Genomic DNA, 18,719 nt, shown 5'->3' with positions numbered 1-18,719 from the left:
CCGTGCAAATGGCAAGTTAAGCGGAATATCGTAGTTTATTTTTTTGATCTTCACCAATCCACAGATATCAGTACCGATATTTCAAGTATGTAATATAGCCTTGATAAGGACAGGATAGGTGCTCATCAAGGGGTTTACCTTTGGCCCTGTCTAGTACAGTGCAAATCTCTGTTAGCAGCCTTCCTTCACCACCACTCTGAAAACAACTTTCGCGGTTACCTTCGGGGGGATAAAATTAAAAGTGTGACTAAGCAGGGACTCAGTAGACGTTAATTGCGTAATAGTTATCAGGATTCCTCAGTTTAACTAGGCTTACCCATAGTTGACTGCCGCTTGCATCCTCCCCTCATTTTTCGTATGGATATTTCTGTCCGAAAGATAAAGTTACCGACTGTCTTGCCGAATTATGCTGGGGTCGAGCTTACCCATAGTTTACGGCTGCCTGCAGGAGTATATTACTACTTTCGTTGTTTATTGTGTTATGATGGATTACCTCTCCACCACCTCCAGAAGCCATTTTGAGACCTGAACTGAACGGCAAATTCGGTATATATATCGGCTTCCCGGTAACGTTATAACTTGTAGAATTAAATATATGTATATATGCAGAAAGAAATAGAGTGCTTCGTTTGGTATGAACCGCTTTTGATCGCGAATTTGCAAACTCCTTTAAATCCAATGAACTTCCGCAGACCCCAAACAATCGAGAAAACAGACTAGCTAGGGAGATAGCACGGGGATCACACCCTATTTATTGTTACATAGCCAAGGCTCCCCAAGTTGAGGATCCTTCTACATCTAAATATTTGCCAGGCGCTCAGCCTTGGGCAGGTTACCGCCAAATCAAAATCCCTATAGGATGGTTGACCTATCACAAGAGCGATCAGGCGCCTATATTATTGATGCAGAGTGATAAATATAGCACTCCCCTGTAGCCGAGAGGCACAGCAGAATGCGACAGGCACAACACGATTGTGTTGAAAATGTTGTAAAGTACTGCTGCGACTGCTTCAAGTCTACCACATTGTTAATTGTGCTCAGTACAGTGCAAGGTGCAAAGACACCTCTTGCAAGCGAAACTTTCCCTCGGAATTAATCTCGGGCAGCCAGTCCATACTTATATCACGACCGAGTCAACCGAGTCCCTGCTGTCATAGAGACTAACACGACGGCCGCTCACTGTTTCGAACCTGTAATCTAACTGACACAATATATCTTGAGGAGTCGATCATATAATCATGTTCCGCTGGTAAGTTCGCGTCTCGACAGAAGAGACCACCCGTTTAACCCACACTGATGAATACAATGGCCTTGTATTCATATATGGATCCATGCGTGACTAAATTAAAGACCTGGTTCTAACACTTGAGTATATGGAATTCAATTTAAAGGTACCAAGCAAAACTAAATCAGCGACCTGTTCTCACACAGGTCATCACGACCGCTGTATGTATATATCGAAATTGATACTCAAAATGCTACTGCAGGATCAATTCAACTAAATAAAAACTTAGTTCCTGTTCGGCGCCGGCGACATCACTGCCCAACAAGCCGTCGACCGTCGGGGAGTTGCAGATCATGACTTCCCACGTACTCTTAGGATGACAGCCTGGGGTGGGTGCTTCTTTGGACCAGTGGCAGTACAGTGGTATAAACTCTTGGGCAGGATCAGCTTCCCGGGCCACCCGAATAGAGAACTCCTCGCGAGAGTGGCAGCAGACCAAATTATATTTACACCAGTCAATCTACTATGCTTTTTCACAGGAATGACGGTATTAGAAGGTGGCAATCCGAAAGAAAAACTAGAAAGAAGTTACTTGACGACATTAAGAAACAATTGGATGTTATGGCCAAGTAAGTCCCGTTTTTGCTGCATAGTCTGGGGATTTCAATTAACGATACTGGGATTTAGCTGTTCAACTGGTCAACTTCAAGTTCGTCCCTCTCGAACATAGGCTGCTGGTTGTAAATGTTATTAGTTTAGGTATGCTCCATTTATTGTGGCCCTAACAGGAGGCAACTAACATGGGTTTTATGGAATAGGCTGGAACTCATACCTGAGTTATGCCAATACACGAAAATTATAGAGCCAATTCTTAAGATTTGGAGCAATAGATCTAATTGTCAACTCTGGTTAAAGACCAGATCTGAGTCGATTTTCGTTGCGGGAATTTCATGAGGTTTTGTTAGATTTGTAAATACGAGGAAGGGGTGCTAGAACCGGGACTTAAAAAAGCACCAAATGATAAAAAGAGACTATGATTCTTTTGGGGAGACAGGAGGAAGTCGTAAGAAAAGGACAGGTCAAAGTCTCCCATAACGCCAGCTGAATACACCCATTGTGATTTCGTGCTTCCTCCAAATACAGGCAAGAGGACACTAGAGTCTTCCAGGAATGAATAGGAGATACATATGTTTCTTGTTTCCACCATTCATCATTATAACCTTGGAATAGAGGAAAGCGACAGAGAAAGGTTCGAAGTAAATAAAAGCCACCCAAGCCTCGAAAGGAGCAATTCCAGAGCAGGACACAAAGCTAGATCCATGTATGCCTAGGTAAGCAGAAAGAGTATGTCGCAGGCCAAATATAACCATGACTCTGGTTTCATAGACACCTTATACGACAAACTTTGGCTTCGCGCGAGAGCTACCAGCATGAGCGCTCTCACTATGACCAGAGAACTCAACTTGCTCGCGTTCGCCAAGTCGCAACACTTCCTTGAACCTTCGGCCGATCTCCAAGAGCGATTCACGGACTTCCTTGCCGGTTCTTCCTTCGGTGGCTGTGCCCATAGACCTAGTCCACAAGCCTATTCGATAAAGGCCCTTACGGACATTGACGACAACGCCCATAACCTCGCGGTCGTTTTCTTTCTCAAGGGTTTCGCCGATGGCAGCCAACATGGTATGAAGCCAGAGCTCGTCAATTGGGACGGTCTTCTTGTCTTTGAACTGGTAGGCCCATTTCCCGCCATTCTTATTGGAGGGGTCTTCCCATTCAGGTCGGATGCCAGCTTTGAAGAGATGGTAGTCCGACTTTAGAGCAAGTTCCGAGGTTTTTGTGATATTGTTCTAAGGTCGGGAGGAGTTAGTAAGCCCTTGAAGAAGCTAGAATAGGAGTCAAGACGCACATATATCCCCCAGAACTCTTCAACAGAGTCGAAGGAAACGACTTCCTTGAGAGAATCGGCCCACTGGTTATCACTCTGTATCCGTCGTCGTTAGCAGCTGAAACAACACCCAGGATAGTAGCAGAGTACGTCATTCACACCTTTACACCACCACTTGGAGGCTTGGTGAACCACAAAGTCCACTTGTTCATCAAAGGATGCTTAACGGTAAAGTTCTCCGGTGAATGGAAGACTGTAAGCTGATCTCTCAAGTCATCTGGTGGGCCCGCAGCGGATCCATCTTGGGGGAGAGCTGGAGTGAGAGGAACATTGGAGAGATCCTGAGGTTCTGGTGCGAGTTCCGTCATCGTGGATGATACGCCTAATTACTGACAGGAGATATATTAGATGTTAGAGGAGAGATGTCTCGCGATGGAACTGCAATAGAACGTCAGACGGAATCGCGGATAAGGTTGGAGGGGCGCTGCTGATCGTGGAGAGGCGAAGGTCCAAGAATCCAAAGGCTCGTTCTGTCAAAGACCGAGCGGTTGAGCAGAAGATATAGAAGTCCTGACTTCTGATACGATGCTAACTCGGAGGTGAAAGAGGAAGGTCGAGAGGAGGAGTAGAGTAGTGTCGGTCGAACTTTTTTGTGGCGGTTTATTTATGGAAAGTGGAGGAGTTTCTTCATGAAACCATCTGGAGACAAACAAAACTCAGCTTGCCTCACATCGCGGCTGCCACTCCCAAAAATACCACACCAACACTATTAGACGGGATAAGCGCTGATGTGTTGATATTAATACTGCCTCGAAAGGCCCCAGCGCTCCAGTCTCGTAACCAAACTGTGGCATTGAGACCGATAATGTATTATAGACTACAGATGCAAGGTAAATGATTGCATAGCTGAGATTACAGCAAGTATACCTATAAGTCCCAATTTAAGTTTCCGGCCAAAGTAATCAAAAAGTAACGAGAACTGGTATTGTTCTCGTTGTATCCAGGCGTCTGACTGTGCATGTGGTCGTGACGAGGTTTAGGCCTACTACAAGGCGATATTAATATTCCACAGTACTAAATGCAAATTCCATTTCAATTTAAGTACGTGGTCGGGATTTATGCAGGTGGCGAGCCTAATATTCGTTTATAATAGAATGTCATTCATTCCTAGTGTCGGTCCCAACTATAATACTAAGTATTACCGCCCACCAGATTCCGACAATTCGAATGGTACCTAGCGCAACGGATTCTAGATGACATGTCCTAAATATTGTATATGCAAATACGTACTAGGTCGTAAATACACTGGATTCGGGCGTGAGGCTACTTTACTTGCTACATTTTCTAGGAAAGCCTGGTCTCGTAGGAAAGCCTAATATCGACCTAGCAATGCGCACTTCAGATTTGCTGCCGTGGCGTCACCACCGCATAGTGCATAAAAATACTATACTGTTAGCCGTAAGGCAATATGTCATGCGAGCCGAGACTCTAGCCGTATCTACCCCTTTGAAGAGAATATATCAGTAATTCAACCTGTTAACATATTTTTTGGTCGTAGCATAGTGCCTTGTATTATCTTAGGGGAACAGGATTATGCCAAATATTTCTCTCGTCCTCCCACATCTCTAAGAAGAGAGACCTCGCATTAATCATTTCTTCACGAAAATATCTCAGGGGTACTAGCAATATATACATACAACTTCGAACATGAAGAAGAAGACCAGGAATGCCCCAGAATGGTGATATGATAACACGGGGACAATAATAGGCGTAGGTCTGCATCTAGATCTGATACATTTTTGTCTCAACCCAAGCAGGCCTACCCCATTTACATTAATATACTATAGCACCAGCACCGAGACTAGTAGAACATTGACTTTTGAGCGATACCCACGTTGCAATTGCGGACACACCATAAGTATTTTCCATTTTCCCAATTTGCTAAAAGTTTACAATAGAGCCATATCACATACGAACTGCGGACGACCAAACCTGCGGTCCAAAAGCAGCAGCAACAGGTTTCTAAACTATTATAATAGGTAGGTGGCCACAATCAATCAATACTAAATCGATAAGTTCAACAGCACCGCCATTCAACTGGCTCCAAACTCTTCCCAAAAAAAAAAATCATCCTTGCAACCTTGTTTGATTCGCACATGAGGTCCTTTGCTTCTTTATTTTAAATTTTGTCCTTTCTATTAGAGAGAAACTTGGAGAATAAGTACTTAATTATGTTTTTATTCAGAATGCCTACCGGATCATATGATCGTAGCTGCATACACAGTATTCATATAAACAGACATGCCATATGCGCATGTGCATGCGTCTGGAATCAATGAAACGTAGTGCTTATCATATACAAGGGTCTGTGAAAGAGCGGGGTATTACTCCACCCTCCTATCATCCTTTCTTTTCTTTTGTGAACCTACCGAAAATTTAAAACTAACAAAATTGCATTAGAGCAAGTGGATCTAAGAAACCAGAAGCTCATCTAGACGTCATTCCCAAGAATGGCCTCGATCAACGGAATATTAGTCGTTAAGTGATTTCCCGCGTCTTTCGGCATTTACTTGCCGCTAGTCGTTTATTAAGAGACCAGGGTAGCCAGATTACGTATGCAACTGTATTGAGAAGAGTACGTATACCTGTAATTGAATCATGGTAAGCTGGGGTGTGACGCCTGTAGATACTTTTCGGAACAGGTTACATTTAGCCCTAAGTTATGACCAAAAGGACGCCCCAGAACATGCCTCTAAAGGGTTTTAGATAACGTGGGGCCCGCGGTGGTCAGTCCCTAACATGTCAACCAAAGCGGAGATTTTATCCATGGCTAATATACAAGTTCGAACGATCGTGCTCATGGGTGCTCACATGTTACTCATATACATACATGATGGATTATATCGACCCGGTGGATTATATCGACCCGGCTAAATCCTGAATCAATTGCTTTAGGGGTTCCTAGAATATCAATCCGCAGCAGCGATGCAATGGTGGCTACGGATTATTTGAGTTTTCATTCATACCGCGAGGCTTAATGCCATTCGTAGATTCAGTAGCAGCGCCATAGTTGCCGGCTCCTACTGCATCGCACATACGCAAAATCAAACTTCGAAGTAACGATGACTGCATAATCGAATAGACACATTCTAGATATAGATACCAGACCGTCTTGGAAAACCAAACTTTCGTACCCTGCCCGGAAATCAGACCCCGATCTAGCACTTCGGAATATCTAGATTCACCTCTGTCGAGCCCCTAGTATCCATGTGTCGATGCAGTGTAACGGGTGAGATCCTAAAGTTTGTGTCACCATCCTCGTGTCGTAATATTTCGTATCAATCCTTTGGTTTGACAAAACCACAAATTCGAATATTCCCAGAGCCGTGGAGGCAAACTTTAGGCTAAGGAAAGAGTCCCGGGCTCCACCTAGAAACCTACCGTTCGCTATTCCCGAGGATGCGGGCATGCTAGCACAACGTCACGGCTTCCGGGGTTGGTACATCCAGGAACAATGTCTTAGATTCACTCACAAAGGACCAAGACCCTAAGTTTTAGTTGCATGTTCTACTTCCTACAATATTATGCCTTGGTATACAGCCCGCTCCGATATGGAGGTCTCAGCGTACGGATACAACAATACAGCGCTCCCGCGGCCAGATACCTGTTAATTTCATAAACTGTCTCTCAAGTTCAAAGGCCTGAACTCCCACCTCGCATTCCGCTCGGGTTGATTCAACTGAAAGATGAATAATCCTAGAGGCATAGATGTTGCCGGTACTCTGAATTGCAAGCTTCCGTTCTTTGGGTGCCGCGGCCTGGGCCCAGGATACTATGCGAAAATTACGGAGAGTTCAACCACACCTCCGTACTCTCAGATATGCATGCACACATGCTGTAACCATATTTTCTTTTCTTTTCTAGACCTTTGTAAAATATGTAATAATTGATAATTTATGTGTAGGTATATCGGATGCAAGCCTTGAGCTACTGAATTAGGCAGCTAGACGGAGCAGAACCTTCAACGGCCCGCACATTCTCCCCACCTGAGAAACAAAAACTGATGTAGTTTGCGGCGAAAAAATGCGTACAAAAAAGGATAATGCAAAGAAGAATGACTTTCGAACCTTTCGCTTGTTCCATTTTTCTTCCCGGGTAATCGGCGAATAAGTTACGCTGATGCATCGCCTTGTGGAGCTCCAGAAGAGCTCTAGGAGGCGTATGTTGTTCTGATTGGACTTCCCGTTTCTGAAACTTCTGGCCAAAAAAAAACCTGATGCAAGGCACACCTTTGCCTTATCTTTGATCGACGAGAGGGGCCAGTTGCGTTCCTGGATTGCGTTCGGAATGCCGCTCTTAAGGGTCAGGTGAGAACTTGCGAAAGAAGCGTTGGGTCTTTCGTGTTTCAAACATTTTCCAACAGTGCTCATCATCTCTAGCTTCCTTAGCCCCGGCACTTAAGTCCTTAACATCTGATGCTCGGAGTCCGCTCGGTACGATAATCCTCGAGTCAATCATTGATTGAAATCCCCACTTATCGTCATGGCCTTCGCACCAAAACTCTCGATCCAATCAATCAGCTGATGAATGCAGATATTACGTCTGCCAAGAACTCTAAACCTACTTGTCACGCCATGTTCCGGTATGTACTTCGATCAACAGTGGGTACGAAATTCACACAAGTCTGTGCCCGGAATACAGACACTACACCGAGCTCTGGGGCAACGGGTCAGATAAGGTTAAACGGTCGTTTCGCGCTGGAGCACGGCGTTAAGGAAGCCATGGAAGATTTCCCGAGGTCCGAGAAAGAGGGGGAAGTGGAGATAAATGTTCTAGAAAAAAGTTTCGAAGACTAAGCGGCTTCCAGCTTTAGTTCAGCAAGCATTTGAATTCGAGGTTAGCGCTCGAATAGAATCCGAGGCCTTCCCTAATTAACTATTTGACATCAAAGGGATGTTCAGATACCAGGATGTTTCGGACGAAGTTACGAATAAGATTGAAGCTTGAAAGGGTTTCCCCGTAACGCCTTCTGCGCCATGTGTCCAAGCAGATGGAGCTTTGCCAAATACTGAGAATTGAAGCGAATATTCTAGGGTCGTGTCGATGGGGAGCTTTGGTGCCTGGAAAGACCCGTCGTCATGTGTTGCAATACCAAGAATTTAACGAAGCGAGCTCTTCGGTTCTGAGAAAGGCAATCGTCCAGGATAGTCTAGCTACGATCCACGGTTACATTCGAACCACTAGAGATGCCGGATGGTCAAGATCCATTCTCCGAGGTTCGTTTTTTTTTTTGCGGGCTAAGCCAAAAAGGTTCACAAGTTAAAATTTATGAATCGAAATATAGATAGATTATAATCATGATATTTTAAACGAGGAAACAAGCGTAAGCTGTCAAGGACTCAGTTGCCTTAGCTTAGAACTATATTGATATTCTCGGATATCTATACACCCTCACTTCTATATAATCTTAGTTGCAAGGTGCGTATAATTATATTATATAATCTTTCATCTTTTCTCCCAATATAAACGCATGAGGAAACCAAAATTTTAGTCAATTTCCAACGAACGGACAATTCTATATACTATATACAGGCCTGCTTGACCCGAGCCTGGGGACAAGCGCTTCGGGGCAGTGGACGGGTGTTTTTATAAATAGAAATATATAGTTAGACATTAACAATATTTTGCAGTCGCTAGACCTAGGTATATGCTGCTACCTGGTCAAAACTTCATTATCTATAGAATGTAACCAATAATTCGATGAGATGATGTCGCACATCCCTTCACATAAGTTTATATAAATCTAATATACAAAGAAACACATCGGAAGTACCAAAATACCAGTTCCTGGTTTGGATCTTATTTCTGATCAGGTACTTAATTGTATACACTATCATGACACCCGGGCAGTATTATCGTGATATGGACTTTTAAATCGGTCTTGAATCTGTATGTCGACTTTTGCGATATATATACATGCATGAAGCTCCAGGTTTGGGGGCGTGACTGGCGATATAAAACTTTTGTGAATACAGTCACAAATATCATACAACTTATCATACTTCAGTAAACTTGAAGCAATATATCTGAAGATTACCTTTCACTAGCTACTAGCTTCAATTCGCGAATTCGTAGCCAAGCTAGTCTTTTTGTCCCCTTTAGCTTTGGAAAATGGCGACACAAATACCAGGGGTCTCATGCTCGGACCGATACAAAGGCACAATACCTAGTGTATCTTAACCTTAATTTCACCATGAAATACAGTCTAGTATCGTGAGGCAGAAACGTGGTAAGCGAGGACGCACATGTACATACCTATGTGTATACACTGTGCCACGAGGTGGTTCGCACTAGTCTCGTAACCAGACCTCACGAAGTGGACCCAATGCGGCACCAATATATGCAATTTACGCCAGATTCAACAGATTCTGAGAAGAGCTCAGGTAATAATATATTTTTTTCAGCCCGTATCATCATCCACTGCGCTCAAGACGGCCTAAAGGCCTAAGTCAGCTCCGGGCCCAGGTTTAACTCGTATAATTGAGACACACCGATAATCCGTTCAACATCTCCATCCCGGCTTATTCAATACATGGTTCAAGGGCTGGGCTGTGTCACCATGGCCTTATCAACAAAACGGGTTTCGAGGATCTCGGACCACGCACCCTAAGCTTACATGTGTACCTACACACTCTTCAAAACAAGAAGAAAATTTTTTGATTCATTCTCGCTTCAAATCACATATTTGGGCTAGACCTCCTCAGGAGACAATGCTGGCATACCTATTCTAACAACGGGTCTCAGGAGCGCCTCGCAATTGGGAAGTATGGAGCATGGAAAGAGAGTTTGGACTGGAGCGGGTGCATGCAGAGGGGGAGTTCAGCTCATCTCGAGCAGGGGTATTTCAAGCTCCTGTGTTATAGCACATGGGTGAAAGTGTCCTCTCCACTAAGCTTGATAATTGCGCAACAATTGCAGGCGAGTCCGAAATTTGAAGACGGAAAAAAAAAGAGATATCAGAAAAAGTCCCGAGAGATTGGTAGACGTAATGCAGTGAAGCGAACGAGATTTTTTTTTAAACTCTTCGCATTGGCACATATACGCTATCATTTAGGTGAGCAGCCCCGTACGCCCGTCACTAAATGGTGATACGACGTGCATGAGCTTCCAGGGACCCTAGACGGGCCTGGCCATGTGATCTATGGTATACATAAAAATCAGACGGACTTCCTTTCGCTTGAGTCATTTACTAAGCTGCCGATTGGGCTGGTACGGTTTTTTTTTTTAGATTTGATCCTCCCACAATAACGATACGCACAATGTTGGGTGGGGTTTACATACGGGTGGGATATACAGTGAAAGCAGTGAGAAATCAAACATGCAAACAAGATAATCCCATAACTTAGGTACACCTATGGGTTAGTTATAGGAAACGGAATAAGGCTCTAGTTTGAGACTCACAAATCTATAACATTAACAACGTGAGATAGTCCTTTTTTTTAAAAAAAAAAAAAATTCTGTTTAGAAAAAAAAAACGATGTTCAATCTAGTCCAACTTTTTTTCCCCCGACGGTCGAGGCTGCTGATCATATTACCAAAGCCCCATGCCATTAACCGGGACAACTATGCCTTTACCCCGCCAATAACCAGCCATCGAGTTGAAGAAGCCGGCTTCTCGTATTCACAAGCAATAACGACGAAGAAACCCCCAACCTTGGCTTTTTCGATGGGCTGGTGACTTACAAGGCTATCGACAAGCTAGATCGATTGATGCTCTACCTAGCTAACATAATATACGTAAGTACACATATATGTATGTACAGCACACACGCAGGCACAGGGGATGGGACATACTATGCAATCATATGGATATATGTATGTATGTGTATGTATATATGTCAACCCGCTAATACTATGTGTGTAATATACAACAAAAAAAGGACAGGGCTACTGTATCCCATAATGGGATCTGGATATGCCCTTCTCATTCGCCTTAGCGGCAAGCCTAGGCTGGCCTCGTGAGCAAGAGGTGGAGCCCATAAATTCTGGCTACCCCTTGAAGCGGTGGGTCCGTTATAGCTATATAGCGACCGACATGTTAAGCAACCTCCTAATTCTAGCCGAGGTCACGTCTGTAATTTTTGAGAATATACAGGCAGTGTCAAATGAAAGTGAGATGGTTGTACCTGACGTCTTACTATCAGACCTTATTAGAACTTATGTGTTCATGATGAAAATACCAGGCAGATTATTCTAACAACTGACGCGATCGTTGATAAAGCAAGAAGTTCTAAAGAGGCATGGACCCAATCAACATGAGGCCACGAGTTGTCTTAGTATAATTGAGCGAATGTTATGTAGGACTGCGCAGCAAGAAGAAAAAAAAAGTCTATCTGCCAAAGGAAACCATTGCAATTACGACTGGCTAAAATTGGCAGCAACGGAGAAGTGGATCATGTCAAAAGGCTGTTAATGGGGTCTTTGCGAGTTTATTGAACAGGGGATATCCGTATCGGAACTTTTTGAACCGAGACCAAGCACAAAAGTTTGAACGTGATATGATATTGGAAGGAGCGGGCACGGAAGGTAAAACCCCCAACAAAGAAGCCGCAAAGGGATCGAAGAGGTATGAGAGTTTTAGAACTCTGAAGCGCCTTCACAGTTGTCCTTGGCCATGGGTATTGTGCAGCTGGTTGGATAGTTGCAAGGAAAGTGGGAGGGTGATCAGCCCACGGAAATCGAGGACTTGGGGAATGAAGTTGTGATGGTTGTCGCTTCATGGGCGTTGGCCTATTGTTCCGTTTAGCAGCCCAGCCGACGGGAATCGGCCAGCGAATGACGAAATGGCTTTTAGCAGGTGGAAACTCGAGACAAGGGCAAATATGCATTTTGTCACTACAGTTTCAACAGAACGCTCCTTCCTTTCCCTCTAGTTAGTCTTTACCTGCGCGAAAGAGATATCTTTGCCGTTACCGCCTGCTTTCCGCAAAGCTTATGGAACCGTGCCCCGAGTCTAGTTCCTAGCCGGCGCTACGAATAATGGCTCTTCTAGTGTCTCAGTCTGCCATGACAAAAACCTCATGGGATGTTAGATTGAATTCAATCGGCTCGAGCGCCCATTGACGTGTCGTCACTACAGATAGAAACTGGGGAAATGCGGCCAAGCTTATGATTTATCCCGTCTCGATGTGACACCGCACAGCAGGCTCCTGTTATGTTCCTTTGCTTTGCCTGTGAACACAACTTTCGTGCTACTGTTGTACGTGATACGAATCGGCCGCCGATTATGTCTTGGAGAAGCTGCGAGCCGTTTTCTCCGCTCGCGAACTCGCGAAGCTGTGGTCTGCCTACTTTCGTCAAGCATGGGGCGGGATACATCCTGCAAAAGCCATGGCCAGCCAGGGTTTCCTGCATCTCTTCATGTACGGGAATGCGCAAGGGTTGAGCCTTTGCAAGGTGAAGCTGAGGAGGTGGGATATTTGGGAGCACGCACAGTAAAACCTTTTTTTGGATATTCGGTTGTGAACTTTTCGGAAAAATTCCCGCCTGGCCATTGGATTGAATAGCATGATTGGATTTTATGGACCATTGACAGAACAAAAAAATTCTTAGCGATAAGAGGTATTTGACATTGCTCGTGACATGTCTACATGGAGGAACAAAATAGCGGAACGGTATCTAATTTGTTAAATGCAAACTCGCAGGTTTAAACCGGTGAGAAGCTTAACAAGCGAAGCGCAACTAGGATACGTAGATATATGCACGGGTCACCAAAATAAAATGAGCGTTTGAAGATTGAGTGGAATAATGATAATCGATAACGGAAACTCAGTACATTAAATATATTGGTAATGAAACATAGCCCAATTGTAAAAACCCCATGTAAATGCTGCCCAAAGTCCCAAACAAAATTAAATAAATAAAGAAAAAATATATAAGAAATGATCAGCTGTGAAAAAAGAGAATGTAACTTTTCCTTCTCTTCCAGACAGTTTATTGATCGGCCGTGACATCTTCGTCATTACTAGGATAAAGGCAGCCTATTGCACATCTAGTGCAAGCCGAAAGAAGTGAAATAGCGGAGCTGGATCGGTTCTTCGTTGATATTTCGAAGCGTGACGATTTCGTAGGTTGTCCCTCGCGCCATGAGTAGATGCATATTAAATATCGTATTTATGGTCGTAAACGCTAAGTGGTATCTCCAGAGCAATGCGGACAGTAAAAAAGATGTGGAAGATTCGGGATAGCTTCGAAGCGATGATCCAAGGAGCTGGTATTGTGCCGGCTAGGAACCGGCCTGTAGCCGGGGCCCTTTTCTGATATTTATATACGATAAAAGATTATATCGTTTGTCGCCAGCTAACCCAAGACCAACTACCATGCAAGGTGTGTTCAGGTTGATGTATTCGGTTCATGATTGTAATATCAACTAGGAGTTGATTTATTTGGATGGGATTGGTGGAAGAGGTCTGTTTGGTGGAGGACCCGGGCTTGGTGGGATGGGTCTGGTGTTCTGAGCACCGTTGCAAGATAGCGAGGAAGAATCAGCGGCCATTGTGTATATATGTATGAGATAGACTAAGATGTGTCTAAAGTGACTTCGATCTATTCGAAGTCGAGAAGTATGCGATGAGAGGAAGCTCTTAAGCTAAATGTATTTGATAATTGTTGAATTGTCTTTAGTAGGACTGATGTCTGACTGGTTCAATAGAATCTGGAGTGGATGGGAGGGGGAATCGGGATGGATTTATATCCAGACCAGCGCAGTGAATCACCTTTCGTTTAGCTCATGTTTCGTAAGCTGCGTTTTTGGGGCCATGCTCATATGTGGTGGGCCATCTTGTCAGTCAGTTAGGCTAGTTAGTACGGAGTACTGTGTACTGTGTAAGTACAGGAAACAGCGTTTTGCCTTGGGGCAGGGAAGAGATGACCATCCTGGAGGGGTCAACCAGCAGTAGATTGGGGGCTTGCCAACTTGTCGGGGCCCCTGTTGGTACCAGTGGCTAGCTCGATAACTAGCTGCTTGTGCGTCTGCGGTGTCCTTTCTTTTCTTATTTGCGAGAAACTAACGCCCATCTGGTCTCGGGGGGCTCCCCTGGGGGCCACAGAATGGTCCTGTGCGTAACTTTTCTTTTTTCCAAAAAATGTCACTCTCTGGTCGCTCTTTTTGGTCGACTCCTTTCTTTCCTTTTTTCTCACTCGAAATTTCTTCTTTTGCATTTCCCACTTTCAACAGCCTTTTCATGGCGCTGGTGTCGTCGATGAACAAGTGCAGGGATTATCAATAGCAGTGACGATGATGATGTTCATGACACTGAGTTAACTAGTTTTGTCCCCGCAAGATCTCTTTGATTTCCTCGGACTTGGTAGGAAGAGTTGATGAGTGAGACTTCCTTGATACCTAGCGCAAGTGTTAGATCAGGGCCAATTTCCTCTCCTTTCTATTCTCCTTCTTTCACTCTTCTTTTACCCTTGCTCATAGGAAACGGGGCTGTTGAGGTCCACTCGAAATGACGATAGTTTGATATGTTACAGCTGGTTTGTACCGAGGAGAGCGCAGGTTTTTTTATTTTTATTTTTTATTTCCAGCTCAGCGCGAGAAGCTCCACCACTGCGCCATCCATGCCAGGCACATCCTGATAGCGCTGAAGTGCTAAAAAAGGTACCATCCAGTTCCTGTACTTTTCGACTGTACCTGATTATACTAAGAACTTAGTTGCTAGTTGCTAGTTGCTCCATAGTTGTCCGCACTGGGTTTTTCATTGTTAAGTTCCTTTTTTCGATTCCAATCTTTCCGTCTCTTCGATCTTACGGAATTCTTTCCCCATTTTAGCACGGACGTTTCTCTTGTTACCTTTTGTCGCAGTTCCCTTTTTACACACATGTCTTTGGCTTTGTTCTTCCTTTTATCTCAGTGAATCAACGTTATCCTTTGACCTACGGGCATCGGCGCAGCCAGGTTGAATCTTCCCAGTTTGTGCTAAACCTCCTTCATCATTTTGTCAGTTGTGGAATGTGGAGAAAATCTAGGTCGCTACCCTGTCAATCCATTTTTGTCTTATTACAACGGAGGACGGACAAGCTGCACAAAGTATGGGAGTAACTTGGGGCCATGTCCTACCCTGTGCCAATCTCTCACATTTAAAGAATGTGACCCTGGTTTATCATCCTTCACTTCAAATCTTATGGAGAGCGCCGTGCGACCACGTCGATATATCCTCAAGCAAAAACGAGGACGTTGTTTGCTTGCGCATTGAATACCCTGCGGCGCCCATATTTGACCTTGTTTGCATTCCTACGGACTGATATCAGGATGCGAGTGACTCCAAACAAAGAATGCAATGCCGTGTCCAAACTCTCCCTCGCATGAAATCGTAGACGCTGGGGGGGAGTTCGCAATCAATAACCACGTGAACTACTTTGTAACTTGACTAAATATTCTGCTCGCAGATGCGACCTAGCCTCTGTGACACCCAAGTATCATTTGAAAGTTTGCTTGTCGCAAACAGAATCCCGACCGTTCGGGGTGCCAATGGCCGGCCACTCGCTCGATTTTCGTGCGGCCACGCCGAAAAATGTGGATGTTGTACAGAGTCCAATCTCTTTTACTGCGCAGCTTGACGCAGCCCATTGAACCTGAAACACCGAACGAAGGCAAATGGTTGACCGCACCCCTTTATTTTGGGCTTGCTACTAGCTTGCTAGTTCTCTTTCAGCTAGCTTCAGGTACAGTAACATTACCAAGCCTTTCATATGGTAACTCGCGGCCTCCTATTCGGCTTCGGCAGGCCCCTCACCGAACACCGCAGCTTCTTGCGGTCGCGGAATATCCTTCTAGAAAAGAATCGAACATTATTCCGAGAACCTCTTAAGATATTGCAGAGGGAAATCACTCAACTTGCAGATGTGTTAATCCGTACGTACCTTACGTACTGCAAAGCAAAGTCTATAAGCATTAATGCAGATAATATATGCCCGCTTGCGGCCCTTCGAATTGGCTTGTTGAACAATCTTCATGGGTAAAATGCAGTATGCAATATACGAGACTTGCAGTAAGCTCGTCGATGTATCCCTCGCATCCGGCGAACACAAATGAAGATCGACCACTATACTCTAATCAAAATAGTCTCGGACAGGCCAAGATGTTTAAGACCTGGCTATCGTGCATATTATGTACTATGTCTTTGTTATTATCTTGCTGTAGTATCATTAAGACCCGTTTTTAACGTTTGCCACGCAATAAGTCAACTTGAAACCCCCAGGCAATAAAACTTATTATTTATTTTTTTCCTTCCTAATATCCGCCTCCTTTTTATAAATTTAACGATCCGACGGTTACCCAGCTAGATTCAACGGCCAACCGGCTTTAGCTTCGTAAGATTTAATCCGTTGGAAGATTAGCTTTGGAGATGATTATTCTGGATCGGAGCTAGCTAAGCATATAGTATTTAGCTTGAGATTGAGTGAACCACAGTCGAGAAAATTCAAAATAACCCATGTCCTTGCCCATGCAAGATAGAGATGTGTGGAAATTGCTGTAAACCAACGAAATTGCTCGTTGAAGCACATAAACTCCCACCCCTAAATCAGTTCACGATACCGACTGACTGGAAGCGGGGCGGAAAATTATACATAGTAAGCCATCCACATGTGTAAAACTGAATGTTGGGTTCTCCGTGAGGAAAATTGCGTAACCTTAGCCGAATTCACTTGGTAATCTTTAGGCGAATAAGGAGGCCCAGGAAATGTGAGTTTCACGATCAAGTTTTTTCCCCCGTACGTCTACGATAGATGAATGTAATATCCGTGATCCGCAGGTACTGATTCGAGCGTGTTATCGGACTCGGCCGCTCCTGCAGATATCGCGATTGACCAGCTGCAGGCACTGTTTTAGCCTCCTATGATATCTTCGAAAAATTTTCTTGTCCGTCCGTCCCAAGTATATAGCTCGGTACGCCCGCATGTGCAAGAAATCCTTGGCTATGGCAATACAGGTTCTGAAGAGTATTATTTGGCTACCTAGTTTTCAAGCCCTTATTAGGAAATTTTATTTGGACATTTTGTAAGCACAGACACCGTAATAAATCGGTATTCCGTGTCCGTCCGCCTGTTTTGTTCTAACTTCACGGCGGTAAATAACGGCATACTTTACTGCTATCGATAACTAGTGTCACCCAGGTCTTGGGCCCAGTATCAGAAACGTGTATACCGGGGTTAACCCAGAATCAGCCAGGTTCCAACGGGAAGATACAACCACGTGGACTTCACGACGGCTCTGAGGCTGACCCACAAAGGCTTGACTCCTTCTTCCTCTAACTGCCTATCATCGCCTCAGCTTGCGACGATGGATCGAGTGGTCTGAGCCTCTGATAGGTCGGCTACAAGGATCCATCGACTGCAGCGAGGCTTTTGTCTACCCACTCCTTTGGGAAGGCCTAGCTGTGACTGCGGACGAAAGGACTACAGTGATATTGTGTGTGGGGACATCAGTGTTGATACCGCTCTGTTACATCTGGATCCATGAAGATAACATTGGCCAAAATATTTCCTTATACTTATTGAAACCCGTTTCAACCAAAGAATGGTGGGTCTTGTATCCCGCGAGCCGAATTGTTTTATTTCTAACAGTGACTGAGGCTTGGCCCACGCGATGGCTTGCTCGAGTCCACAAATATCATCCGACAATGACTCGTCAGGCTAGAACGGAGGTCAGAGTTGGAGATGGTGATGTGGGTCATCACGAATGTTGCTGATGACGACAGCTCCCCGGCCGCCAGTGCACTATATCACAGTCCAGAGATGCACGCACTTCTGGCATCAACGGTGTAGTAGTAAGCTCTTCACGGCCATCCGTTTATTACACATCTCAAAGCCCACATTCCGCTAGCGAATCTTAGCCGATCAATATTCCCGACGGGATCACACATCAGATTAAGACCTAATTCTGGAATCCAGTACCCATATTACTTCGTCACATGCAGTTCAGTTTCTAATCGTCCAAGTGCCGTGGGGAAACAGGGCGAACAGCTATGACGAGCCCTGTACGTACGTAGCATCATGCGCTTTGGGATGAAAGCATCAATTTAGACGGCATCCTTCGGATCTGGTTATCGTGCCAACCGGCACATCCAGTATGCAAATGATGCTCGCCTTAGCCATTTTGGGAATTCTACCCCATCTTCCCAATCCTGTTCCTGGTTCCTGGCAATCTGACATGGGTCTGGACACCCTCTTTTCTTACATCCAAGGTCCCAAAAATGTAACGAGGACAAGTGCTGACAAGTTTGGGCATAGCAAAGGACGAAAAAGGTGAACACCCTCACTTTACCATGGTCATCTTTCGAGCCTCTCTCTGTTCGCGGATCCACTCTTCGGTTCATTGACCAGTATCTTTAAGGCTTTATATTTAGAATTACCGATTCCTGAAGCGGGATCTTGGAATCAGCTGATTAATATAAACACCCAGGTCAACTAATACGAGGTATTTTTCTTACATAACCAAGCCGTGTCAAGTCCAAGAGGCGCCCCGAGCCGATCGATGCTACCCGCGCCCACTCCTTGAACTCATTCTCCTTAGCAATTATTATGGAATATCAACTACATACATAT

At 44.6% G+C, this 18,719-nt stretch overlaps 2 protein-coding genes across 2 annotated transcripts; one reads left to right on the top strand and one right to left on the bottom strand.

The window, feature by feature from the left end:
• Window positions 1-1,238: 1,238 nt before the first annotated feature.
• Window positions 1,239-2,087, top strand: AOL_s00215g316 (uncharacterized protein; the record flags this gene model as incomplete). The annotated part of the gene is made up of 5 exons (XM_011129518.1): window positions 1,239-1,249; window positions 1,392-1,446; window positions 1,515-1,854; window positions 1,913-1,984; window positions 2,044-2,087. The coding sequence occupies 5 exons, from the start codon at window positions 1,239-1,241 to the stop codon at window positions 2,085-2,087; spliced, it is 522 nt and encodes a 173-aa protein (XP_011127820.1).
• Window positions 2,088-2,616: 529 nt separating this feature from the next.
• AOL_s00215g315 (uncharacterized protein) lies at window positions 2,617-3,478 on the bottom strand (the record flags this gene model as incomplete). The annotated part of the gene is made up of 3 exons (XM_011129517.1): window positions 2,617-3,072; window positions 3,132-3,206; window positions 3,272-3,478. 3 exons carry the CDS (start codon window positions 3,476-3,478, stop codon window positions 2,617-2,619), a joined length of 738 nt encoding a protein of 245 aa, XP_011127819.1.
• Between the last annotated feature and the right edge of the window lie 15,241 nt (window positions 3,479-18,719).

Source organism: Orbilia oligospora, assembly GCF_000225545.1.
Source record: "Orbilia oligospora ATCC 24927 unplaced genomic scaffold scaffold00215, whole genome shotgun sequence".
Classification (NCBI taxonomy): domain Eukaryota; kingdom Fungi; phylum Ascomycota; class Orbiliomycetes; order Orbiliales; family Orbiliaceae; genus Orbilia; species Orbilia oligospora.
The sequence above is the reverse complement of the archived record's forward strand: the minus strand, read 5'-3'. Positions and strand labels throughout refer to the sequence as shown.